Below are 26,833 nucleotides of genomic sequence, written 5' to 3' on the forward strand. Positions count from 1 at the left end.
GGAGGACAGATTGAGCTCATGATTGCCCAAGCCGCGGTACAGCCGCTTCCGTTCGCGCTTGGCTTCTGCCACTGCACTGGTCGTCGGGCGGGGATCGTCGCTGGCTTCCGACGAGACCTGCCTAGCTACCGACGCCGGCGACGAGGACGAGGAGGACAGATTGCGCTCATGATTGTCCAAGCCGCGGTACAGCCGCTTCCGTTCGCGCTTGGGTTCCATCGGTTCCTTGTGTTTCTTACGCCAAATTACGAAAGCTTAGAGATAGAAAAATATAAAAGAAGTAAGCTAATCCTGTGATCGAATTTATGTTTAAAGTGCAATTTTACCTCGATCAATATTCTTGCGCGGCTCGCGTCCGCACAGATCTGGTTTGAACACGTAAAAGAATGGGCGTAAAAGGTGTAGGTACTGTTCGAAAATATATTGCTGTTCATATATCGATATATCGATACATACAAATATCGCTGGGCGATTCTAAAGTGCATTAAAATGTAAAATATTCAACAATATGGCTCAACCACCGAATCTCACGGCCCGAGAAGTGCAGCAGGTATTTGCAGAGATTCTCAGCCATGGCGAGGACATCGCCTGGGATCTGTGAGTGCCCGCCCAAAAATCCTTTGTCCCTCACTTGAAATCTATAGATGGCCAATCCCTGACCTGACTGATTGCTGCAGAATCAACGAGACATTCTGAAAAGGAAAGTTCGATAAATATTTAATCTTAATTAATTAATTAATTTAATTTTATTTATGTCTCATAAATAATTCTGGACAACGTTTTGACTCTACGTAAGCAGACTCCGCGAAACAGCAGCTCCGTCACTAATCCAGACGTACATACATAACTTTAGGTAAATGCGCCAACGGCCAGTCCCTTTCTGCGTTGTTCTTTGCGGTTATTGTGAATGGAGTGACCGACTTGAAGGAGGCTGAGAATAGCAGATCCTGGTCGATCCACCCAGTTTTCCGCTGCCGTCGCTGCGATGGTAATGTCGTACATTAAAGTAGTTTCAAATTGATCCAATTGCATATGCCTATCACTATACTACTTTCAGCCGACACGGATGGAGAGCTGAGCAGCAGCCCAGACTGTTGCGGTATGTATGTGGATCAAATCGGGCTCTTTGAGGACTGCGATGCATACTTAAAGCGCACAGCTCTTCCCCCAGGGGTTATGGTAACCTGTGATCGAGGCGTCTACAAGCTGATCGATGGGCAGGTTGAGCTTTAAACTTATTTGATAACGGAGAAAATGTACACACGCAATGCGTGCTTCATAACGTCTGAAGGTCTGAAGGCAGCCTTGGAATTTCCTGGAGTGCATCGGCTTTACTCGGAATCAAGCTCTAGATATATATTGCAAGTAACATGCAATGCAATTCTACTACACATATAAGAGCGAGCGACAAAGTGCTATACCTGCTTTTGTATGATACTTTTAATCTCTGGTATATGTATGCGAAACGTTCTATTTGTGCTCACTCAAAGGCGTGTTGATGGGGGGAAGGTCGATACTCTAAGTGCATGGCTGCTCTCCGAGTCGTTGGTTCTGTTTACGCACAGCGTCAATAACTTTCGCCTGGCGTCTGAAATGGTCAACAAAGCCACTTATCGCACAAGCCTAAGCAGCTACGTACAGTAAGGTACTATCCATGAAGACCTGCCAGACTAATGACTTTGTTTTTGCAGGAACACCTTTAAAAAGATCTTCAAGGAAGCCAAGGCCATGGAGTCGTCCACTCAAGGCAGGCTGGACCTCCTACGCAGCGTCACTGGGGTACCCACAAAAAAGGAGATCAAAAAACTATTGAAAACTAGTGGAGTTGGTGGCCGCATTTCGGGTGAACCGAAACTACCCGCTGAACCTACTAAGGTGCCACCAAATCTGCTGCAGATCCGTTCAATCAACATTAATGGTCAGGACATCAAATTGGCCGACTACGGAGAAGTTATCATTGCTAACATCTCAAGCGCTGAGAGCTTCGAGGATCTAATCACCAGTATGGCCGAGCACTGGAAGCCAAACATGTACAAGCTGATGCTCCGAATGACGCAGACCTTTGTGGAAAGCACCAAAAAGGAGTTTTGGCTGAAGTACCACCTACCCACGGAATCGGTGCTCTATCAGATCATTCGACAAACACTGAAACTCCATGCGAGCTTGGACCACAAAGAAGTCTCGGAGGCATTGCCCGATATTCTGAGAAGCGTGCGCTGCTATTTCGCCTCCCGCACTCCCCTTTGTCCAGCAGAGTTTCTGAAGAAGTGCCCCAAGTGCGTGGGTTACTACAATGAGGGTACGCGGCAGGTGAATGAATCTGATGTTACAGATATGTATGTTTACCATGCGAAGCAATTTAATAGGTTTATTTATCTTACGGCACGAACACTTTTGGGTGTTTTTTTTTTTTATTAGCTATCCTGTATGTAAATATATGTTTGTATATTTGAAATATCCAATTGAACAGCGATATTTAAAGAGCTGTCCAGCATTATATGTACAGATCCTGAGGATCGCCTTCACGGACTTTAACATGGGGTTGGAGACCAATTGTAAACTGGATAATATTAAGTTCTTGAAGGTTATGCCAGATGCAAGCGAGGAACTGGGGCAAACACTCTGTGGATTCACCATGACCGATGACTTTGACGTGTATAGCAATCGTGCTGTGGTCGTTGAAAAGAAGTCGCCAAATTTTGATGGACTTGGCTTCCAGTTCTCATTCACCCTCAAGCACTTATTGATGAGACATTTTCGAATTTATAATTTATAATGTACAATTATATATTATGTCTAATATAATTTAGGTCTCGTCNGCCTGGCGTCTGAAATGGTCAACAAAGCCACTTATCGCACAAGCCTAAGCAGCTACGTACAGTAAGGTACTATCCATGAAGACCTGCCAGACTAATGACTTTGTTTTTGCAGGAACACCTTTAAAAAGATCTTCAAGGAAGCCAAGGCCATGGAGTCGTCCACTCAAGGCAGGCTGGACCTCCTACGCAGCGTCACTGGGGTACCCACAAAAAAGGAGATCAAAAAACTATTGAAAACTAGTGGAGTTGGTGGCCGCATTTCGGGTGAACCGAAACTACCCGCTGAACCTACTAAGGTGCCACCAAATCTGCTGCAGATCCGTTCAATCAACATTAATGGTCAGGACATCAAATTGGCCGACTACGGAGAAGTTATCATTGCTAACATCTGAAGCGCTGAGAGCTTCGAGGATCTAATCACCAGTATGGCCGAGCACTGGAAGCCAAACATGTACAAGCTGATGCTCCGAATGACGCAGACCTTTGTGGAAAGCACCAAAAAGGAGTTTTGGCTGAAGTACCACCTACCCACGGAATCGGTGCTCTAACAGATCATTCGACAAACACTGAAACTCCATGCGAGCTTGGACCACAAAGAAGTCTCGGAGGCATTGCCCGATATTCTGAGAAGCGTGCGCTGCTATTTCGCCTCCCGCACTCCCCTTTGTCCAGCAGAGTTTCTGAAGAAGTGCCCCAAGTGCGTGGGTTACTACAATGAGGGTACGCGGCAGGTGAATGAATCTGATGTTACAGATATGTATGTTTACCATGCGAAGCAATTTAATAGGTTTATTTATCTTACGGCACGAACACTTTTGGGTGTTTTTTTTTTATTAGCTATCCTGTATGAAAATATATGTTTGTATATTTGAAATATCCAATTGAACAGCGATATTTAAAGAGCTGTCCAGCATTATATGTACAGATCCTGAGGATCGCCTTCACGGACTTTAACATGGGGTTGGAGACCAATTGTAAACTGGATAATATTAAGTTCTTGAAGGTTATGCCAGATGCAAGCGAGGAACTGGGGCAAACACTCTGTGGATTCACCATGACCGATGACTTTGACGTGTATAGCAATCGTGCTGTGGTCGTTGAAAAGAAGTCGCCAAATTTTGATGGACTTGGCTTCCAGTTCTCATTCACCCTCAAGCACTTATTGATGAGACATTTTCGAATTTATAATTTATAATGTACAATTATATATTATGTCTAATATAATTTAGGTCTCGTCAATCGTTCTACTTGCAAAGACAACAAAAATCCTAAATGTCTAATCTGTCTATTAGTGATAGTTTCTGTTAATTGCCTTGCATCATTTCGTTCTTGGATTGACAAAGATATCCATGTCGTAGACCACGTTATGTATATTCCTGCGGAATGGCAAGACTCTGGCGGTGTCTTCAAAGGATTGCTTTACCTGCCGCAAGCGGCTATGGATCTCGGCCAAATCGTGCCGCTGTCCAATTGATAACTCCATGTCATTGAAGACTATGGCCGAGAACAGGCTGGCAGTCTCAGGGGAGATCTTGAATTAGTAGCCAACACTGAGTTTCTGCTTAATTGCCGCGTCATTAATGAGCACCGTGTGGGAGTGGGAGGCCTGCGCAGAGTCGGTAGACTAGGAGTGGAGTGAATGTGAATACAATTAGAATTTGTTGTAATAGTTGTGCCTTGGGCCCTCTATTTACCGTTGGTAACGCGCTGGCCAGGCGAAAGTCCCGATTCGCCTTCAGCACGAAGCACGTGGAGAGCTCGGCATTGGGCACGTAAGCACGGATGCAGATCCAGCAGCCTCAGGCGCTTTTTGACCTTTGTTGGCAATTGATATGTGTTCACAATAGGTAGGACTTCGTGTAGAAATTTGTCACACGCTTCATGTGGAGTGAGATATTCAATTCGTTCCAGACAGAAACATCCTGTATATAAAGAAGCCGGCACAAGCCGCTACGTACTGAATCAAGCTATCGTGTAGGTGTGGGAGAGTGGTGCGCAACGTCGTTGATCCGGTCGAGGCTCAGATGTTTGCAATGAAGATCTCTTCATCTACAGTTTCATTCATGTTATTTAGTACATATTAGTTAAATCATAGTTCGAAACGGCTCACAGTTTCAATGGTATCTTTCATAAACTTATAAAATACTTATAAAATATCGATAGCCATCAACAGGTAGCATCAGATATAATTGTCCATTTGTATGCTGTTAAATTATGCTAAAATACTATTGCTTTTTACCCCGCGAGTGAACAATTTTAATTAGAATAAACGGTGCTTTGATTGGATTTAATTTCTGTATAAATGTGAAGCGATATTCCATTTCAGTGCCGCCCATCCCTAATAAAATAATAAGCAAAGAAAACAACAAAAGGGAGAAAGAACTGGAAGTTCAGTACATACATGAGGATGTATGTATATTTACTAAAAGGGGCAATGCGCAATGACTTTCGCAGCCATTTAATGAGTACTAATAATTACACTACTCGACAAGATTTTTCCGCTTCGATCCAGTTATGATAAAAAAAGAAGCGCCACCTCTAAAATAAAGAGCTACCGTTACGAAACAATACCCATTTAAAAATTCTTCAAACAAGTTGGTTTCCTTCGAAGCTGAAAAAAAATGTTTGATTTTGTCGAGCAGTGTTATTTTTCCATTCCGCGTTGCCTTTTCTTGTTGCTTCTGTCTATTTTTCCTTTTCTTTCGGGCCCAGCAACCACACACACGAACTCGTAAACATGTTGCACTCTCTCTCTCCCACACAGTGTCTGGGTGCTCCGATTTAGTCTGATAAGCCGAATTTGAAAGTTCTAGAATATAGATATGTTTTTATCTCGTAAACATATTTCACTCTCTCTCTCCCACACAGTGTCAGGGTGCTCCAATGTAGTCTGATTAGCAGAATTTGAAAGTTCTAGAATATAGATATGTTTTTATTTAGATGTTGAAATCTAATTACATAATTATTAGTGGGTTTATATTATTATTATTATTACCCGCCTGTAGTCCCTGCCAGATATATATCCATGGCTTTCTTATTTAGGATTACCGTCTCTCGACGCCTGGGTATTGGCTGTATGTTAGGCAGCCGAGTACCGTTCACTGCGTTAAGGCTCATATCAGAGCTTGTAAAATCATCAGAGTGATAATAACTAGGTAAATACACCCAATTCCGTACATCTGCCGCCACGTCACTGGGGGTCGGGCGGGGATCGTCGGGCGAGACGACCATTTGGGTGGTCCCACTGGACTGTGATGAACTTGTGATGGTTATGGCACTGTCCTGCCTAGCTACCGACGCCGGCGACGAGGACAAGGAGGACAGATTGAGCTCATGATTGCCCAAGCCGCGGTACAGCCGCTTCCGTTCGCGCTTGGCTTCTGCCACTGCACTGGTCGTCGGGCGGGGATCGTCGCTGGCTTCCGACGAGACCTGCCTAGCTACCGACGCCGGCGACGAGGACGAGGAGGACAGATTGCGCTCATGATTGTCCAAGCCGCGGTACAGCCGCTTCCGTTCGCGCTTGGGTTCCATCGGTTCCTTGTGTTTCTTACGCCAAATTACGAAAGCTTAGAGATAGAAAAATATAAAAGAAGTAAGCTAATCCTGTGATCGAATTTATGTTTAAAGTGCAATTTTACCTCGATCAATATTCTTGCGCGGCTCGCGTCCGCACAGATCTGGTTTGAACACGTAAAAGAATGGGCGTAAAAGGTGTAGGTACTGTTCGAAAATATATTGCTGTTCATATATCGATATATCGATACATACAAATATCGCTGGGCGATTCTAAAGTGCATTAAAATGTAAAATATTCAACAATATGGCTCAACCACCGAATCTCACGGCCCGAGAAGTGCAGCAGGTATTTGCAGAGATTCTCAGCCATGGCGAGGACATCGCCTGGGATCTGTGAGTGCCCGCCCAAAAATCCTTTGTCCCTCACTTGAAATCTATAGATGGCCAATCCCTGACCTGACTGATTGCTGCAGAATCAACGAGACATTCTGAAAAGGAAAGTTCGATAAATATTTAATCTTAATTAATTAATTAATTTAATTTTATTTATGTCTCATAAATAATTCTGGACAACGTTTTGACTCTACGTAAGCAGACTCCGCGAAACAGCAGCTCCGTCACTAATCCAGACGTACATACATAACTTTAGGTAAATGCGCCAACGGCCAGTCCCTTTCTGCGTTGTTCTTTGCGGTTATTNTTGCCCAAGGCGCGGTACAGCCGCTTCCGTTCGCGCTTGGCTTCTGCCACTGCACTGGTCGTCGGGCGGGGATCGTCGCTGGCTTCCGACGAGACCTGCCTAGCTACCGACGCCGGCGACGAGGACGAGGAGGACAGATTGAGCTCATGATTGCCCAAGACGCGGTACAGCCGCTTCCGTTCGCGCTTGGGTTCCATCGGTTCCTTGTGTTTCTTACGCCAAATTACGAAAGCTTAGAGATAGAAAAATATAAAAGAAGTAAGCTAATCCTGTGATCGAATTTATGTTTAAAGTGCAATTTTACCTCGATCAATATTCTTGCGCGGCTCGCGTCCGCACAGATCTGGTTTGAACACGTAAAAGAATGGGCGTAAAAGGTGTAGGTACTGTTCGAAAATATATTGCTGTTCATATATCGATATATCGATACATACAAATATCGCTGGGCGATTCTAAAGTGCATTAAAATGTAAAATATTCAACAATATGGCTGAACCACCGAATCTCACGGCCCGAGAAGTGCAGCAGGTATTTGCAGAGATTCTCAGCCATGGCGAGGACATCACCTGGGATCTGTGAGTGCCCGCCCAAAAATCCTTTGTCCCTCACTTGAAATCTATAGATGGCCAATCCCTGACCTGACTGATTGCTGCAGAATCAACGAGACATTCTGAAAAGGAAAGTTCGATAAATATTTAATCAGAGACATAAATAATTCTGGACAACGTTTTGACTCTACGTAAGCAGACTCCGCGAAACAGCAGCTCCGTCACTAATCCAGACGTACATACATAACTTTAGGTAAATGCGCCAACGGCCAGTCCCTTTCTGCGTTGTTCTTTGCGGTTATTGTGAATGGAGTGACCGACTTGAAGGAGGCTGAGAATAGCAGATCCTGGTCGATCCACCCAGTTTTCCGCTGCCGTCGCTGCGATGGTAATGTCGTACATTAAAGTAGTTTCAAATTGATCCAATTGCATATGCCTATCACTATACTACTTTCAGCCGACACGGATGGAGGGATGAGCAGCAGCCCAGACTGTTGCGGTATGTATGTGGATCAAATCGGGCTCTTTGAGGACTGCGATGCATACTTAAAGCGCACAGCTCTTCCCCCAGGGGTTATGGTAACCTGTGATCGAGGCGTCTACAAGCTGATCGATGGGCAGGTTGAGCTTAAAACTTATTTGATAACGGAGAAAATGTACACACGCAATGCGTGCTTCATAACGTCTGAAGGTCTGAAGGCAGCCTTGGAATTTCCTGGAGTGCATCGGCTTTACTCGGAATCAAGCTCTAGATATATATTGCAAGTAACATAGTAGTAGAACATATAAGAGCGAGCGACAAAGTGCTATACCTGCTTTTGTATGATACTTTTAATCTCTGGTATATGTATGAGAAACGTTCTATTTGTGCTCCCTCAAAGGCGTGTTGATGGGGGGAAGGTCGATACTCTAAGTGCATGGCTGCTCTCCGAGTCGTTGGTTCTGTTTACGCACAGCGTCAATAACTTTCGCCTGGCGTCTGAAATGGTCAACAAAGCCACTTATCGCACAAGCCTAAGCAGCTACGTACAGTAAGGTACTATCCATGAAGACCTGCCAGACTAATGACTTTGTTTTTGCAGGAACACCTTTAAAAAGATCTTCAAGGAAGCCAAGGCCATGGAGTCGTCCACTCAAGGCAGGCTGGACCTCCTACGCAGCGTCACTGGGGTACCCACAAAAAAGGAGATCAAAAAACTATTGAAAACTAGTGGAGTTGGTGGCCGCATTTCGGGTGAACCGAAACTACCCGCTGAACCTACTAAGGTGCCACCAAATCTGCTGCAGATCCGTTCAATCAACATTAATGGTCAGGACATCAAATTGGCCGACTACGGAGAAGTTATCATTGCTAACATCTCAAGCGCTGAGAGCTTCGAGGATCTAATCACTAGTATGGCCGAGCACTCTGAATGACGCAGACCTTTGTGGAAAGCACCAAAAAGGAGTTTTGGCTGAAGTACCTCCTACCCACGGAATCGGTGCTCTATCAGATCATTCGACAAACACTGAAACTCCATGCGAGCTTGGACCACAAAGAAGTCTCGGAGGCATTGCCCGATATGCAGTCCCCTTTGTCCACCAGAGTTTCTGAAGAAGTGCCCCAAGAGCGTGGGTTACTACAATGAGGGTACGCGGCAGGTGAATGAATCTGATGTTTGATCTGATATATAATATGCCTTACACTTACAGATATGTATGTTTACCATGAGGAAGCAATTGTATAGGTTTATTTATCTTACGGCACGAACACTTTTGGGTGTTTTTTTTTTTATTAGCTATCCTGTATGAAAATACATGTTTGTATATTTGAAATACCCAATTGAACAGCGATATTAAAAAAGCTGTCCAGCATTCTATGTACAGATCCTGAGGATCGCCTTCACGCACTTCAACATGGGTTCGGAGACCAATTGTAAACTGGATAATATTAAGTTCTAGAATATTATGCCAGATGCAAGCGAGGAACTGGGGCAAACACTCTGTGGATTCACCATGCCCGATGACTTTGACGTGTCGCCAAATTTTGATAGACTTTGCTTCCAGTTCTCATTCACCCTCAAGCACTTATTGATGAGACATTTTCGAATTTATAATGTACAATTATGTCTAATATAATTTAGGTCTCCTCAATCGTTCTACTTGCAAAGACAACAAAAATCCTAAATGTCTAATCTGTCTATTAGTGATAGTTTCTGTTAATTGCATCATTTCGTTCTTAGATTGACAAAGATATCCATGTCGTAGACCACGTTATGTATATTCCTGCGGAATGGCAATACTGTGTGCCGCTGTCCAATTGATAACTCCATGTCATTGAAGACCATGGCCGAGAACAGGCTGGCAGTCTCAGGGGAGATCTTGAATTAGTAGCCAACACTGAGTTTCTGCTTAATTGCCGCGTCATTAATGAGCACCGTGTGGGAGTGGGAGGCTTGCGCAGAGTCGTTAGACTAGGAGTGGAGTGAATGTGAATACAATTAGAATTTGTTGTAATAGTTGTGCCTTGGGCGGAGATAAATGGCAACCATTGCGCGACCGGTCCGCTTTCAGGGCTAAGCGGAAGTCGTGCTTCGTGCACCTCTCGAGCCGTAACCCGTGCATGACTATCGGGACGAGCTACTCTGCTTTCGTGCCTACGTCTAGGTGCAGCCTCAGGCGCTTTTTGACCTTTGTTGGCAATTGACATGTGTTCACAATAGGTAGGACTTCGTGTAGAAATTTGTCACACGCTTCATGTGGAGTGAGATCTTCAATTCGTTCCAGACAGAAACATCCTGTATATAAAGAAGCCGGCACAAGCCGCTGCGTACTGAATCAAGCTATCGTGTAGGTGTGGGAGAGTGGTGCGCAACGTCGTTGATACGGTCGAGGCTCAGATGTTTGCAATGAAGATCTCTTCATCTACAGTTTCATTCATGTTATGTAGTACATATTAGTTAAATCATAGTTCGAAACGGCTCACAGTTTCAATGGTATCTTTCATAAACTTATAAAATACTTATAAAATATCGATAACCATCAACAGGTAGCATCAGATATAATTGTCCATTTTTATGCCGTTAAATTATGCTAAAATTGATAACGAAAAATGGGGCGCTCACTTGTTAAAATTAATCTTATAATACGCATAAGTTTGTCACGAAACTAACCTAAATTAAAGACATATTTACACTTCGCTATGAAGGTAAAGTCACGGCGGGTAGGGATTATTTTAAATAAGCAAAGAAAACAACAAAAGGGAGAAAGAACTGGAAGTTCAGTACATACATGAGGATATATGTATATTTACCAAAAGGGGCAATGCGCTTATGATTTTCGCAGCCATTTAATTACACTACTCGACAAGATTTTTCCGCTTCGACCCAGTTATGATAAAAAAAGAAGCGCCACCTCTAAAATAAAGAGCTACCGTTACGAAACAATACCCATTTAAAAATTCTTCAAACAAAGTGGTTTGCTTCGAAGCTGAAAAAAAATGTTTGATTTTGTCGGGTAGTGTTATTTTTCCATTCCGCGTTGCCTTTCCTCGTTTTCTTCTGTCTATTTCTCCTTTTCTTTCGGGCCCGGCAACCACACACACGCACTCGTAAACATATTGCACTCTCTCTCTCCCACACAGTGTCTGGGTGCTCCGATTTAGTCTGATAAGCAGAATTTGAAAGCTCCAGAATCTAGATATGTTTTTATTTAGATGTTGAAATCTAATTACATAATTATTAGTGGGTTTATATTATTATTATTATTACCCGCCAGTAGTCCCTGCCAGATATATATCCATGGCTTTCTTATTTAGGATTACCGTCTCTCGACGCCTGGGTATTGGCTGTATGTTAGGCAGCCGAGTACCGTTCACTGCGTTAAGGCTCATATCAGAGCTTGTGTGATAATAACTAGTAAATACACAAAATTCCGTCCATCTGCCGACACGTCACTGGGGGTCGGGCGGGGATCGTCGGGCGAGACGACCATTTCGGTGGTCCCACTGGACTGTGATGAACTTGTGATGGTTATGGCATTGTCCTGCCTAGCTACCGACGCCGGCGACGAGGACGAGGGGGACAGATTGAGCTCATGATTGCCCAAGCCGCGGTACAGCCGCTTCCGTTCGCGCTTGGCTTCCGCCACTGCACTGGTCGTCGGGCGGGGATCGTCGCTGGCTTCCGACGAGACCTGCCTAGCTACCGACGCCGGCGACGAGGACGAGGAGGACAGATTGCGCTCATGATTGTCCAAGCCGCGGTACAGCCGCTTCCGTTCGCGCTTGGCTTCCGCCACTGCACTGGTCGTCGGGCGGGGATCGTCGCTGGCTTCCGACGAGACCTGCCTAGCTACCGACGCCGGCGACCTCCTGCTCCTCCTGTCTAACGCGAGTACTAACAGGTTCGGCGCCATGTCGGCGAAGGCAAGCGCGAACCCAAGGTAGCCAAGGAACACAAAGAATGCGGTTTAATGCTTTCGAATCTCAATGTTTTTATATTTTCTTCATTCGATTAGGACACTAGCTTAAATACAAATTTCACGTTAAAATGGAGCTAGTTATAAGAGGCTCGCGTCCGCACAGTTCTGGTTTGAAAACGTAAAAGAATGGGCGTAAAAGGTGTAGGTACTTTTCGAAAATATATTGCAGTTCATATATCGATATATCGATACATACAAATATCGCTGAGGCGATTCTAAAGTGCATTAAAATGTAAAATATTCAACAATATGGCTGAACCACCTTATCTCACGGCCCGAGAAGTGCAGCAGGTATTTGCAGAGATTCTCAGCCATGGCGAGGACATCACCTGGGATCTGTGAGTGCCCACCCAAAAATCCTTTGTCCCTCACTTGAAATCTATAGATGGCCAATCCTTGACCTGACTGATTGCTGCAGAATCAACGAGACATTCTGAAAAGGAAAGTTCGATAAATATTTAATCAGAGACATAAATAATTCTGGACAACGTTTTGACTCTACGTAAGCAGACTCCGCGAAACAGCAGCTCCGTCACTAATCCAGACGTACATACATAACTTTAGGTAAATGCGCCAACGGCCAGTCCGTTTCTGCGTTGTTCTTTGCGGTTATTGTGAATGGAGTGACCGACTTGAAGGAGGCTGAGAATAGCAGATCCTGGTCGATCCACCCAGTTTTCCGCTGCCGTCGCTGCGATGGTAATGTCGTACATTAAAGTAGTTTCAAATTGATCCAATTGCATATGCCTATCACTATACTACTTTCAGCCGACACGGATGGAGGGATGAGCAGCAGCCCAGACTGTTGCGTGATGTATGTGGATCTAAGCGGGCTCTTTGAGGACTGGGATACATACTAAATACGCACAGCTCTTCCCCCAGGGGTTATGGTAACCTGTGATCGAGGCGTCTACAAGCTGATCGATGGGCAGGTTGAGCTTAAAACTTATTTGATAACGGAGAAAATGTACACACGCAATGCGTGCTTCATAACGTCTGAAGGTCTGAAGGCAGCCTTGGAATTTCCTGGAGTGCATCGGCTTTACTCGGAATCAAGCTCTAGATATATATTGCAAGTAAATGAAGTAGAACATATAAGAGCGAGCGACAAAGTGCTATACCTGCTTTTGGTAGGCATTGTATGATACACTTAATCTCTGGTATATGTCTGAGAAACGTTCTATTTGTGTTCAATAACTTGTGTCAATAACTTTCGCCTGGCATCTGAAATGGTCAACAAAGCCTCTTATCGCACAAGCCTAAGCAGCTACGTACAGTAAGGTACTATCCATGAAGACCTGCCAGACTAATGACTTTGTTTTTGCAGGAACACCTTTAAAAAGATCTTCAAGGAAGCCAAGGCCATGGAGTCGTCCACTCAAGGCAGGCTGGACCTCCTACGCAGCGTCACTGGGGTACCCACAAAAAAGGAGATCAAAAAACTATTGAAAACTAGTGGAGTTGGTGGCCGCATTTCGGGTGAACCGAAACTACCCGCTCAACCTACTAAGGTGCCACCAAATCTGCTGCAGATCCGTTCAATCAACATTAATGGTCAGGACATCAAATTGGCCGACTACGGAGAAGTTATCATTGCTAACATCTCAAGCGCTGAGAGCTTCGAGGATCTAATCACCAGTATGGCCGAGCACTGGAAGCCAAACATGTACAAGCTGATGCTCCGAATGACGCAGACCTTTGTGGAAAGCACCAAAAAGGAGTTTTGGCTGAAGTACCACCTACCCACGGAATCGGTGCTCTATCAGATCATTCGACAAACACTGAAACTCCATGCGAGCTTGGACCACAAAGAAGTCTCGGAGGCATTGCCCGATATTCTGAGAAGCGTGCGCTGCTATTTCGCCTCCCGCACTCCCCTTTGTCCACCAGAGTTTCTGAAGAAGTGCCCCAAGTGCGTGGGTTACTACAATGAGGGTACGCGGCAGGTGAATNATGGAGTCGTCCACTCAAGGCAGGCTGGACCTCCTACGCAGCGTCACTGGGGTACCCACAAAAAAGGAGATCAAAAAACTATTGAAAACTAGTGGAGTTGGTGGCCGCATTTCGGGTGAACCGAAACTACCCGCTGAACCTACTAAGGTGCCACCAAATCTGCTGCAGATCCGTTCAATCAACATTAATGGTCAGGACATCAAATTGGCCGACTACGGAGAAGTTATCATTGCTAACATCTCAAGCGCTGAGAGCTTCGAGGATCTAATCACCAGTATGGCCGAGCACTGGAAGCCAAACATGTACAAGCTGATGCTCCGAATGACGCAGACCTTTGTGGAAAGCACCAAAAAGGAGTTTTGGCTGAAGTACCACCTACCCACGGAATCGGTGCTCTATCAGATCATTCGACAAACACTGAAACTCCATGCGAGCTTGGACCACAAAGAAGTCTCGGAGGCATTGCCCGATATTCTGAGAAGCGTGCGCTGCTATTTCGCCTCCCGCACTCCCCTTTGTCCACCAGAGTTTCTGAAGAAGTGCCCCAAGTGCGTGGGTTACTACAATGAGGGTACGCGGCAGGTGAATGAATCTGATGTTACAGATATGTATGTTTACCATGCGAAGCAATTTAATAGGTTTATTTATCTTACGGCACGAACACTTTTGGGTGTTTTTTTTTTTATTAGCTATCCTGTATGTAAATATCGGCCAAATCGTGCCGCTGTCCAATTGATAACTCCATGTCATTGAAGACTATGGCCGAGAACAGGCTGGCAGTCTCAGGGGAGATCTTGAATTAGTAGCCAACACTGAGTTTCTGCTTAATTGCCGCGTCATTAATGAGCACCGTGTGGGAGTGGGAGGCCTGCGCAGAGTCGGTAGACTAGGAGTGGAGTGAATGTGAATACAATTAGAATTTGTTGTAATAGTTGTGCCTTGGGCCCTCTATTTACCGTTGGTAACGCGCTGGCCAGGCGAAAGTCCCGATTCGCCTTCAGCACGAAGCACGTGGAGAGCTCGGCATTGGGCACGTACTGATAGCCCTGCTCGATGAGACGAAAGCACGGATGCAGATCCAGCAGCCTCAGGCGCTTTTTGACCTTTGTTGGCAATTTATATGTGTTCACAATAGGTAGGACTTCGTGTAGAAATTTGTCACACGCTTCATGTGGAGTGAGTATATAAAGAAGCCGGCACAAGCCGCTGCGTACTGAATCAAGCTATCGTGTAGGTTTGGGAGAGTGGTGCGCAACGTCGTTGATACGGTCGAGGCTCAGATGTTTGCAATGAAGATCTCTTCATCTACAGTTTCATTCATGTTACATATTAGTTAAATCATAGTTCGAAACGGCTCACAGTTTCAATGGTATCTTTCATAAACTTATAAAATACTTATAAAATATCGATAGCCATCAACAGGTAGCATCAGATATAATTGTCCATTTGTATGCCGTTAAATTATGCTAAAATACTATTGCTTTTTACCCCGCCAGTGAACAATTTCAATTAGAATATTATGCGTATTCAAACAGTGCTTTGATTGGATTTAATTTCTGTATAAATGTGAAGCGATACTTCCATTTCAGTGCCGCCCATCCCTAATAAAATAATAAGCAAAGAAAACAACAAAAGGGAGAAAGAACTGGAAGTTCAGTATATACATGAAATGTATGTATATTTACCAAAAGGGGCAATGCGATTATGACTTTCGCAGCCATTTAATGAGTACTAATAATTACACTACTCGACAAGATTTTTCCGCTTCGATCCAGTTATGATAAAAAAAGAAGCGCCACCTCTAAAATAAAGAGCTACCGTTACAAAAGAACACCCATTTAAAAATTCTTCAAACAAGTTGATTTGCTTCGAAGCTGAAAAAAAATGTTTGATTTTGTCGAACAGTGTTATTTTTCCATTCCGCGTTGCCTTTCCTTGTTTTCTTCTGTCTATTTCTCCTTTTCTTTCGGGCCCGGCAACCACACACACGCACTCGTAAACACATTGCACTCTCCGCACAGTTCTGGTTTGAAAACGTAAAAGAATGGGCGTAAAAGGTGTAGGTATTGTTCGAAAATATATTGCAGTTCATTATCGATATATCGATACTTACAAATATCGCTGAGGCGATTCTAAAGTTAATTAAAATATAAAATATTCAACAATATGGCTGAACCACCTTATCTCACGGCCCGAGAAGTGCAGCAGGTATTTGCAGAGATTCTCAGCCATGGCGAGGACATCACCTGGGATCTGTGAGTGCCCGCCCAAAAATCCTTTGTCCCTCACTTAAAATCTATAGATGGCCAATCCCTGACCTGACAGATTGCTGCAGAATCAACGAGACATTCTGAAAAGGAAAGTTCGAGAAATATTTAATCAGAGACATAAATAATTCTGGACAACGTTTGGACTCTACGTAACCAGACTCCGCGAAACAGCAGCTCCGTCACTAATCCAGACGTACATACATAACTTTAGGTAAATGCGCCAACGGCCAGTCCCTTTCTGCTTTGTTCTTTGCGGTTATTGTGAATGGAGTGACCGACTTGAAGGAGGCAGAGAATAGCAGATCACCCAGTTTTCCGATGCCGTCGCTGCGATGGTAATGTCGTACATTAAAGTAGTTTCAAATTGATCCAATTGCATATGCCTATCACTATACTACTTTCAGCCGACACGGATGGAGGGATGAGCAGCAGCCCAGACTGTTGCGGTATGTATGTGGATCAAATCGGGCTCTTTGAGGACTGCGATGCATACTTAAAGCGCACAGCTCTTCCCCCAGGGGTTATGGTAACCTGTGATCGAGGCGTCTACAAGCTGATCGATGGGCAGGTTGAGCTTAAAACTTATTTGATAACGGAGAAAATGTACACACGCAATGCGTGCTTCATAACGTCTGAAGGTCTGAAGGCAGCCTTGGAATTTCCTGGAGTGCATCGGCTTTACTCGGAATCAAGATCTAGATATATATTGCAAGTAACATGCGATGCAATTCTACTACACATATAAGAGCGAGCGACAAAGTGCTATACCTGCTTTTGTATGATACACTTAATCTCTGGTATATGTATGAGAAACGTTCTATTTGTGCTCCCTCAAAGGCGTGTTGATGGGGGGAAGGTCGATACTCTAAGTGCATGGCTGCTCTCCGAGTCGTTGGTTCTGTTTACGCACAGCGTCAATAACTTTCGCCTGGCGTCTGAAATGGTGTTGTTTCGGTGAATAGCGTGTTCGGATTCGTCGATGCATGAGTAAGGTACTATCCATGAAGACCTGCCAGACTAATGACTTTGTTTTTGCAGGAACACCTTTAAAAAGATCTTCAAGGAAGCCAAGGCCATGGAGTCGTCCACTCAAGGCAGGCTGGACCTCCTACGCAGCGTCACTGGGGTACCCACAAAAAAGGAGCTCAAAAAACTCTTGAAAACTAGTGGAGTTGGTGGCCGCATTTCGGGTGAACCGAAACTACCCGTTGAACCTACTAAGGTGCCACCAAATCTGCTGCAGATCCGTTCAATCAACAATAATGGTCAGGACATTCAATTGGACGACTACGGAGAAGTTATCATTGCTAACATCTCAAGCGCTGAGAGCTTCGAGGATCTAATCACCAGTATGGCCGAGACCGAAAAGACGCAGACCTTTGTGGAAGCACCGAAAACGAGTTTTGGCTGAAGTACCACCTACCCACGGAATCGGTGCTCTATCAGATCATTCGACAAACACTGAAACACCATGCGAGCTTGGACCACAAAGAAGTCTCGGAGGCATTGCCCGATATTCTGAGAAGCGTGCGCTGCTATTTCGCCACCCGCAGTCCCCTTTGTCCTCCAGAGTTTCTGAAGAAGTGCCCCAAGTGCGTGGGTTACTACAATGAGGGTACGCGGCAGGTGAATGAATCTGATGTTTGATCTGATATATAATATGCCTTACACTTACAGATATGTATGTTTGCCATGCGAAGCAATTGAATAGGTTTATATGTCTTACGGCACGAACACTTTTGGGTGTTTTTTTGTATATGTTTGTATATTTGAAATATCCAATTGAACAGCGATATTTAAAGAGCTGTCCAGCATTCTATGTACAGATCCTGAGGATCGCCTTCACGGACTTCAACATGGGTTCGGAGACCAATTGTAAACTGGATAATATTAAGTTCTAGAAGGTTATGCCAGATGCAAGCGAGGAACTGGGGCATTGTGAGACACCTAGGTCCATGCCCGATGACTTTGACGTGTATAGCAATCGTGCTGTGGTCGTTGGAAAGAAGTCGCCAAATTTTGATGGACTTGGCTTCCAGTTCTCATTCACCCTCAAGCACTTATTGATGAGACATTTTCGAATTTATAATTTATAATGTACAATTATATATTATGTCTAATATAATTTAGGTCTCCTCAATCGTTCTACTTGCAAAGACAACAAAAATCCTAAATGTCTAATCTGTCTATTAGTGATAGTTTCTGTTAATTGCCTTGCATCATTTCGTTCTTAGATTGACAAAGATATCCATGTCGTAGACCACGTTATGTGTATTCCTGCGGAATGGCAAGACTCTGGCGGTGTCTTCAAAGGATTGCTTTACCTGCCGCAAGCGGCGATGGATCTCGGCCAAATCGTGCCGCTGTCCAATTGATAACTCCATGTCATTGAAGACCATGGCCGAGAACAGGCTGGCAGTCTCAGGGGAGATCTTGAAGTAGTAGCCAACACTGAGTTTCTGCTTAATTGCCGCGTCATTAATGAGCACCGTGTGGGAGTGGGAGGCCTGCGCAGAGTCGGTAGACTAGGAGTGGAGTGAATGTGAATACAATTAAAATTTGTTGTAATAGTTGTGCCTTGGGCCCTCTATTTACCGTTGGTAACGCGCTGGCCAGGCGAAAGTCCAACGGAAAATAGAGGNTTGGGTGTTTTTTTTTATTAGCTATCCTGTATGAAAATATATGTTTGTATATTTGAAATATCCAATTGAACAGCGATATTTAAAGAGCTGTCCAGCATTCTATGTACAGATCCTGAGGATCGCCTTCACGGACTTCAACATGGGTTCGGAGACCAATTGTAAACTGGATAATATTAAGTTCTAGAAGGTTATGCCAGATGCAAGCGAGGAACTGGGGCAAACACTCTGTGGATCCACCATGCCCGATGACTTTGACGTGTATAGCAATCGTGCTGTGGTCGTTGGAAAGAAGTCGCCAAATTTTGATGGACTTGGCTTCCAGTTCTCATTCACCCTCAAGCACTTATTGATGAGACATTTTCGAATTTATAATTTATAATGTACAATTATATATTATGTCTAATATAATTTAGGTCTCCTCAATCGTTCTACTTGCAAAGACAACAAAAATCCTAAATGTCTAATCTGTCTATTAGTGATAGTTTCTGTTAATTGCCTTGCATCATTTCGTTCTTAGATTGACAAAGATATCCATGTCGTAGACCACGTTATGTATATTCCTGCGGAATGGCAAGACTCTGGCGGTGTCTTCAAAGGATTGCTTTACCTGCTGCAAGCGGCGATGGATCTCGGCCAAATCGTGCCGCTGTCCAATTGATAACTCCATGTCATTGAAGACCATGGCCGAGAACAGGCTGGCAGTCTCAGGGGAGATCTTGAATTAGTAGCCAACACTGAGTTTCTGCTTAATTGCCGCGTCATTAATGAGCACCGTGTGGGAGTGGGAGGCCTGCGCAGAGTCGGTAGACTAGGAGTGGAGTGAATGTGAATACAATTAAAATTTGTTGTAATAGTTGTGCCTTGGGCCCTCTATTTACCGTTGGTAACGCGCTGGCCAGGCGAAAGTCCCGATTCGCCTTCAGCACGAAGCACGTGGAGAGCTCGGCATTGGGCACGTACTGATAGCCCTGCTCGATGAGACGAAAGCACGGATGCAGATCCAGCAGCCTCAGGCGCTTTTTGACCTTTGTTGGCAATTGACATGTGTTCACAATAGGTAGGACTTAGTGTAGAAATTTGTCACACGCTTCATGTGGAGTGAGATCTTCAATTCGTTCCAGACAGAAACATCCTGTATATAAAGAAGCCGGCACAAGCCGCTGCGTACTGAATCAAGCTATCGTGTAGGTGTGGGAGAGTGGTGCGCAACGTCGTTGATACGGTCGAGGCTCAGATGTTTGCAATGAAGATCTCTTCATCTACAGTTTCATTCATGTTACATATTAGTTAAATCATAGTTCGAAACGGCTCACAGTTTCAATGGTATCTTTCATAAACTTATAAAATACTTATAAAATATCGATAACCATCAACAGGTGGCATCAGATATAATTGTCCATTTGTATGCCGTTAAATTATGCTAAAATACTATTGCTTTTTACCCCGCGAGTGAACAATTTTAATTAGAATATTATGCGTATTCAAACAGTGCTTTGATTGGATTTAATTTCTGTATAAATGTGAAGCGATACTTCCATTTCAGTGCCGCCCATCCCTAATAAAATAATAAACAACGAAAACAACAAAAGGGAGAAAGAACTGGAAGTTCAGTACATACATGAGGATGTATGTATATTTACCAAAAGGGGAAATGCGCTTATGACTTTCGCAGCCATTTAATTACACTACTCGACAAGATTTTTCCGCTTCGACCCAGTTATGATAAAAAAAGAAGCGCCACCTCTAAAATAAAGAGCTACCGTTACGAAACAATACCCATTTAAAAATTCTTCAAACAAATTGGTTTGCTTCGAAGCTGAAAAAAAATGTTTGATTTTGTCGGGTAGTGTTATTTTTCCATTCCGCGTTGCCTTTCCTTGTTTCTTCTGTCTATTTCTCCTTTTCTTTCGGGCCCAGCAACCACACACACGAACTCGTAAACATATTGCACTCTCTCTCCCACACAGTGTCTGGGTGCTCCGATTTAGTCTGATAAGCAGAATAACTTTCGAGGTCTTAGATCTATACAAAAATAAATCTACAACTTTAGATTAATGTATTAATAATCACCCAAATATAATAATAATAATAATGGGCGGACATCAGGGACGGTCTATATATAGGTACCGAAAGAATAAATCCTAATGGCAGAGAGCTGCGGACCCATAACCGACATACAATCCGTCGGCTCATGGCAAGTGAGCGTTAAGGCTCATATCAGAGCTTGTGTGATAATAACTAGTAAATACACACAATTCCGTCCATCTGCCGACACGTCACTGGGGGTCGGGCGGGGATCGTCGGGCGAAACGACCATTTCGGTGGTCCCACTGGACTGTGATGAACTTGTGATGGTTATGGCATTGTCCTGCCTAGCTACCGACGCCGGCGACGAGGACGAGGGGGACAGATTGAGCTCATGATTGCCCAAGCCGCGGTACAGCCGCTTCCGTTCGCGCTTGGCTTCCGCCACTGCACTGGTCGTCGGGCGGGGATCGTCGCTGGCTTCCGACGAGACCTGCCTAGCTACCGTCGCCGGCGACGAGGACGAGGACAGATTGCGCTCATGATTGTCCAAGCCGCGGTACAGCCGCTTCCGTTCGCGCTTGGGTTCCATCGGTTCCTTGTGTTTCTTACGCCAAATTACGAAAGCTTAGAGTTAGAAAAATATAAAAGAAGTAAGCTAATCCTGTGATCGAATTTATGTTTAAAGTGCAATTTTACCTCGATCAATATTCTTGCGCGGCTCGCGTCCGCACAGTTCTGGTTTGAAAACGTAAAAGAATGGGCGTAAAAGGTGTAGGTACTTTTCGAAAATATTTTGCAGTTCATATATCGATATATCGATACATACAAATATCGCTGAGGCGATTCTAAAGTGCATTAAAATGTAAAATATTCAACAATATGGCTGAACCACCTTATCTCACGGCCCGAGAAGTGCAGCAGGTATTTGCAGAGATTCTCAGCCATGGCGAGGACATCACCTGGGATCTGTGAGTGCCCGCCCAAAAATCCTTTGTCCCTCACTTAAAATCTATAGATGGCCAATCCCTGACCTGACAGATTGCTGCAGAATCAACGAGACATTCTAAAAAGGAAAGTTCGAGAAATATTTAATCAGAGACATAAATAATTCTGGACAACGTTTGGACTCTACGTAAGCAGACTCCGCGAAACAGCAGCTCCGTCACTAATCCAGACGTACATACATAACTTTAGGTAAATGCGCCAACGGCCAGTCCCTTTCTGCGTTGTTCTTTGCGGTTATTGTGAATGGAGTGACCGACTTGAAGGAGGCAGAGAATAGCAGATCCTGGTCGATCCACCCAGTTTTCCGCTGCCGTCGCTGCGATGGTAATGTCGTACATTAAAGTAGTTTCAAATTGATCCAATTGCATATGCCTATCACTATACTACTTTCAGCCGACACGGATGGAGGGATGAGCAGCAGCCCAGACTGTTGCGGTATGTATGTGGATCAAATCGNATCAACGAGACATTCTAAAAAGGAAAGTTCGAGAAATATTTAATCAGAGACATAAATAATTCTGGACAACGTTTGGACTCTACGTAAGCAGACTCCGCGAAACAGCAGCTCCGTCACTAATCCAGACGTACATACATAACTTTAGGTAAATGCGCCAACGGCCAGTCCCTTTCTGCGTTGTTCTTTGCGGTTATTGTGAATGGAGTGACCGACTTGAAGGAGGCAGAGAATAGCAGATCACCCAGTTTTCCGATGCCGTCGCTGCGATGGTAATGTCGTACATTAAAGTAGTTTCAAATTGATCCAATTGCATATGCCTATCACTACTTAGTCCTACTTTCAGCCGACACGGATGGAGGGATGAGCAGCAGCCCAGACTGTTGCTGTATGTATGTGGATCAAATCGGACTCTTTGAGGACTGCGATGCATACTTAAAGCGCACAGCTCTTCCCCCAGGGGTTATGGTAACCTGTGATCGAGGCGTCTACAAGCTGATCGATGGGCAGGTTGAGCTTAAAACTTATTTGATAACGGAGAAAATGTACACACGCAATGCGTGCTTCATAACGTCTGAAGGTCTGAAGGCAGCCTTGGAATTTCCTGGAGTGCATCGGCTTTACTCGGAATCAAGATCTAGATATATATTGCAAGTAACATGCGATGCAATTCTACTACACATATAAGAGCGAGCGACAAAGTGCTATACCTGCTTTTGGTAGTCATTGTATGATACACTTAATCTCTGGTATATGTATGAGAAACGTTCTATTTGTGCTCAATAACTTGTGTCAATAACTTTCGCCTGGCGTCTGAAATGGTCAACAAAGCCACTTATCGCACAAGCCTAAGCAGCTACGTACAGTAAGGTACTATCCATGAAGACCTGTCAGACTAATGACTTTGTTTTTGCAGGAACACCTTTAAAAAGATCTTCGAAGAAGCCGAGGCCATGGAGTCGTCCACTCAAGGCAGGCTGGACCTCCTACGCAGCGTCAATGGGTTACCCACAAAACAGGAGCTCAAAAAACTCTTGAAAACTAGTTGAGTTGGTGGCCGCATTTCGGGTGAACCAAAACTACCCGTTGAACCTACTAAGGTGCCACCAAATCTGCTGCAGATCCGTTCAATCAACATTAATGGTCAGGACATTCAATTGGACGACTACGGAGAAGTTATCATTGCTAACATCTCAAGCGCTGAGAGCTTCGAGGATCTAATCACCAGTATGGCCGAGACCGAAAAGACGCAGACCTTTGTCGAAGCACCAAAAAGGAGTTTTGGCTGAAGTACCACCTACCCACGGAATCGGTGCTCTATCAGATCATTCGACAAACACTGAAACACCATGCGAGCTTGGACCACAAAGAAGTCTCGGAGGCATTGCCCGATATTCTGAGAAGCGTGCGCTGCTATTTCGCCTCCCGCAGTCCCCTTTGTCCTCCAGAGTTTCTGAAGAAGTGCCCCAAGTGCGTGGGTTACTACAATGAGGGTACGCGGCAGGTGAATGAATCTGATGTTTGATCTGATGTATAATATGCCTTACACTTACAGATACGTATGTTTGCCATGCGAAGCAATTGAATAGGTTTATATGTCTTACGGCACGAACACTTTTGGGTGTTTTTTTTTATTAGCTATCCTGTATGAAAATATATGTTTGTATATTTGAAATATCCAATTGAACAGCGATATTTAAAGAGCTGTCCAGCATTCTATGTACAGATCCTGAGGATCGCCTTCACGGACTTCAACATGGGTTCGGAGACCAATTGTAAACTGGATAATATTAAGTTCTAGAAGGTTATGCCAGATGCAAGCGAGGAACTGGGGCAAACACTCTGTGGATCCACCATGCCCGATGACTTTGACGTGTATAGCAATCGTGCTGTGGTCGTTGGAAAGAAGTCGCCAAATTTTGATGGACTTGGCTTCCAGTTCTCATTCACCCTCAAGCACTTATTGATGAGACATTTTCGAATTTATAATTTATAATGTACAATTATATATTATGTCTAATATAATTTAGGTCTCGTCAATCGTTCTACTTGCAAAGACAACAAAAATCCTAAATGTCTAATCTGTCTATTAGTGATAGTTTCTGTTAATTGCCTTGCATCATTTCGTTCTTAGATTGACAAAGATATCCATGTCGTAGACCACGTTATGTGTATTCCTGCGGAATGGCAAGACTCTGGCGGTGTCTTCAAAAGATTGCTTTACCTGCCGCAAGCGGCGATGGATCTCGGCCAAATCGTGGCGCTGTCCAATTGATAACTCCATGTCATTGAAGACCATGGCCGAGAACAGGCTGGCAGTCTCAGGGGAGATCTTGAATTAGTAGCCAACACTGAGTTTCTGCTTAATTGCCGCGTCATTAATGAGCACCGTGTGGGAGTGGGAGGCCTGCGCAGAGTCGGTAGACTAGGAGTGGAGTGAATGTGAATACAATTAGAATTTGTTGTAATAGTTGTGCCTTGGGCCCTCTATTTACCGTTGGTAACGCGCTGGCCAGGCGAAAGTCCCGATTCGCCTTCAGCACGAAGCACGTGGAGAGCTCGGCATGGGGCACGTACTGATAGCCCTGCTCGATGAGACGAAAGCACGGATGCAGATCCAGCAGCCTCAGGCGCTTTTTGACCTTTGTTGGCAATTTATATGTGTTCACAATAGGTAGGACTTCGTGTAGAAATTTGTCACACGCTTCATGTGGAGTGAGATATTCTATTCGTTCCAGACAGAAACATCCTGTATATAAAGAAGCCGGCACAAGCCGCTGCGTACTGAATCAAGCTATCGTGTAGGTGTGGGAGAGTGGTGCGCAACGTCGTTGATACGGTCGAGGCTCAGATGTTTGCAATGAAGATCTCTTCATCTACAGTTTCATTCATGTTATTTAGTACATATTAGTTAAATCATAGTTCGAAACGGCTCACAGTTTCAATGGTATCTTTCATAAACTTATAAAATACTTATAAAATATCGATAGCCATCAACAGGTAGCATCAGATATAATTGTCCATTTGTATGCCGTTAAATTATGCTAAAATACTATTGCTTTTTACCCCGCCAGTGAACAATTTCAATTAGAATATTATGCGTATTCAAACAGTGCTTTGATTGGATTTAATTTCTGTATAAATGTGAAGCGATACTTCCATTTCAGTGCCGCCCATCCCTAATAAAATAATAAGCAAAGAAAACAACAAAAGGGAGAAAGAACTGGAAGTTCAGTACATACATGAGATGTATGTATATTTACCAAAAGGGGCAATGCGCTTATGACTTTGGCAGCCATTTAATGAGTACTAATAATTACACTACTCGACAAGATTTTTCCGCTTCGATCCAGTTATGATAAAAATAGAAGCGCCACCTCTAAAATAAAGAGCTACCGTTACAAAAGAACACCCATTTAAAAATTCTTCTAACAAGTTGGTTTGCTTCGAAGCTGAAAAAAAATGTTTGATTTTGTCGAACAGTGTTATTTTTCCATTCCGCGTTGCCTTTCCTTGTTTTCTTCTGTCTATTTCTCCTTTTCTTTCGGGCCCGGCAACCACACACACGCACTCGTAAACATATTGCACTCTCCGCACAGTTCTGGTTTGAAAACGTAAAAGAATGGGCGTAAAAGGTGTAGGTAGTTCAGTACATACATGAGATGTATGTATATTTACCAAAAGGGGCAATGCGCAATGACTTTCGCAGCCATTTAATGAGTACTAATAATTACACTACTCGACAAGATTTTTCCGCTTCGATCCAGTTATGATAAAAATAGAAGCGCCACCTCTAAAATAAAGAGCTACCGTTACGAAACAATACCCATTTAAAAATTCTTCAAACAAGTTGGTTTGCTTCGAAGCTGAAAAAAAATGTTTGATTTTGTCGAGCAGTGTTATTTTTCCATTCCGCGTTGCCTTTCCTTGTTTTCTTCTGTCTATTTCTCCTTTTCTTTCGGGCCCAGCAACCACACACACGAACTCGTAAACATATTGCACTCTCTCTCCCACACAGTGTCTGGGTGCTCCGATTTAGTCTGATAAGCAGAATTTGAAAGTTCTAGAATATAGATATGTTTTTATTTAGATGTTGAAATCTAATTACATAATTATTAGTGGGCTTATATTATTATTATTATTACCCGCCTGTAGTCCCTGCCAGATATATATCCATGGCTTTCTTATTTAGGATTACCGTCTCTCGACGCCTGGGTATTGGCTGTATGTTAGGCAGCCGAGTACCGTTCACTGCGTTAAGGCTCATATCAGAGCTTGTAAAATCATCAGAGTGATAATAACTAGGTAAATACACCCAATTCCGTACATCTGCCGCCACGTCACTGGGGGTCGGGCGGGGATCGTCGGGCGAGACGACCATTTGGGTGGTCCCACTGGACTGTGATGAACTTGTGATGGTTATGGCACTGTCCT

General features: G+C 44.1%; 6 protein-coding genes, 2 long non-coding RNA genes and 1 pseudogene across 11 annotated transcripts in view; 5 read left to right on the forward strand and 4 right to left on the reverse strand.

The window, feature by feature from the left end:
* The first annotated feature begins 1,462 nt into the window (after positions 1-1,462).
* LOC117591590 lies at positions 1,463-2,433 on the forward strand. The gene is made up of 2 exons (XM_034284905.1): positions 1,463-1,640; positions 1,692-2,433. Exons 1-2 carry the CDS (start codon positions 1,594-1,596, stop codon positions 2,416-2,418), a joined length of 774 nt encoding a protein of 257 aa, XP_034140796.1. The 5' UTR covers positions 1,463-1,593; the 3' UTR covers positions 2,419-2,433.
* Positions 2,434-4,038: 1,605 nt separating this feature from the next.
* LOC117591599 lies at positions 4,039-4,950 on the reverse strand (annotated as a pseudogene).
* An 828-nt stretch (positions 4,951-5,778) lies between these two features.
* On the reverse strand, positions 5,779-6,534 carry LOC117591592. The gene is made up of 2 exons (XM_034284907.1): positions 6,461-6,534; positions 5,779-6,388 (listed from the first exon to the last, which is right to left on the reverse strand). Exon 2 carries the CDS (start codon positions 6,351-6,353, stop codon positions 5,811-5,813), a length of 543 nt encoding a protein of 180 aa, XP_034140798.1. The 5' UTR covers positions 6,354-6,388; positions 6,461-6,534; the 3' UTR covers positions 5,779-5,810.
* A 1,189-nt stretch (positions 6,535-7,723) lies between these two features.
* On the forward strand, positions 7,724-9,136 carry LOC117591594. Its single transcript, XM_034284912.1, has 4 exons — positions 7,724-7,777; positions 7,840-7,974; positions 8,044-8,617; positions 8,669-9,136. Exons 3-4 carry the CDS (start codon positions 8,409-8,411, stop codon positions 9,000-9,002), a joined length of 543 nt encoding a protein of 180 aa, XP_034140803.1. The 5' UTR covers positions 7,724-7,777; positions 7,840-7,974; positions 8,044-8,408; the 3' UTR covers positions 9,003-9,136.
* A 3,783-nt stretch (positions 9,137-12,919) lies between these two features.
* The window catches only part of LOC117591591, a 16,111-nt gene continuing 2,197 nt past the window's right edge, over positions 12,920-26,833 (forward strand). Inside the window, exon 1 of the mRNA XM_034284906.1 lies at positions 12,920-13,177. Within this exon, the coding sequence (XP_034140797.1) occupies positions 12,935-13,177 (243 nt within the window). The 5' untranslated portion in view covers positions 12,920-12,934. The remainder of the gene's footprint in view (positions 13,178-26,833) is intronic.
* LOC117591595 lies at positions 13,293-17,998 on the forward strand. The gene is made up of 2 exons (XM_034284913.1): positions 13,293-13,328; positions 17,263-17,998. The coding sequence occupies exon 2, from the start codon at positions 17,346-17,348 to the stop codon at positions 17,679-17,681; it is 336 nt and encodes a 111-aa protein (XP_034140804.1). The 5' UTR covers positions 13,293-13,328; positions 17,263-17,345; the 3' UTR covers positions 17,682-17,998.
* Positions 21,123-26,833, reverse strand: part of LOC117591593 — a 12,366-nt gene continuing 6,655 nt past the window's right edge. Inside the window, exons 3-4 of one of the 2 annotated variants that reach the window (XM_034284909.1) lie at positions 26,545-26,831; positions 26,395-26,462 (exon numbers count right to left, since the gene is read on the reverse strand). In XM_034284909.1, coding sequence (XP_034140800.1) covers positions 26,435-26,462; positions 26,545-26,831 — 315 coding nt within the window. In that variant the 3' untranslated portion in view covers positions 26,395-26,434. Of the gene's footprint in view, positions 21,431-26,394; positions 26,463-26,544; positions 26,832-26,833 lie in introns of those variants that run through there. The other variant, XM_034284910.1, reaches the window with a different exon arrangement.
* Positions 21,828-22,399, forward strand: LOC117591598. 2 transcript variants are annotated; one of them, XR_004574435.1, is made up of 4 exons: positions 21,828-21,908; positions 21,979-22,072; positions 22,135-22,269; positions 22,339-22,399. It is a non-coding gene; the product is annotated as an uncharacterized LOC117591598 (long non-coding RNA). The 2 variants fall into 2 exon arrangements; XR_004574434.1 differs by having other exon boundaries at positions 21,828-22,072.
* Positions 24,420-26,065, reverse strand: LOC117591596. Of its 2 annotated transcripts, none has more exons than XR_004574432.1 (3): positions 25,833-26,065; positions 24,895-25,778; positions 24,420-24,824 (listed from the first exon to the last, which is right to left on the reverse strand). It is a non-coding gene; the product is annotated as an uncharacterized LOC117591596 (long non-coding RNA). The 2 variants fall into 2 exon arrangements; XR_004574431.1 differs by having other exon boundaries at positions 24,895-25,578; positions 25,663-26,062.

The sequence above is a fragment of the Drosophila guanche genome, unplaced genomic scaffold (genome assembly GCF_900245975.1).
Source record: "Drosophila guanche unplaced genomic scaffold, DGUA_6, whole genome shotgun sequence".
Classification (NCBI taxonomy): domain Eukaryota; kingdom Metazoa; phylum Arthropoda; class Insecta; order Diptera; family Drosophilidae; genus Drosophila; species Drosophila guanche.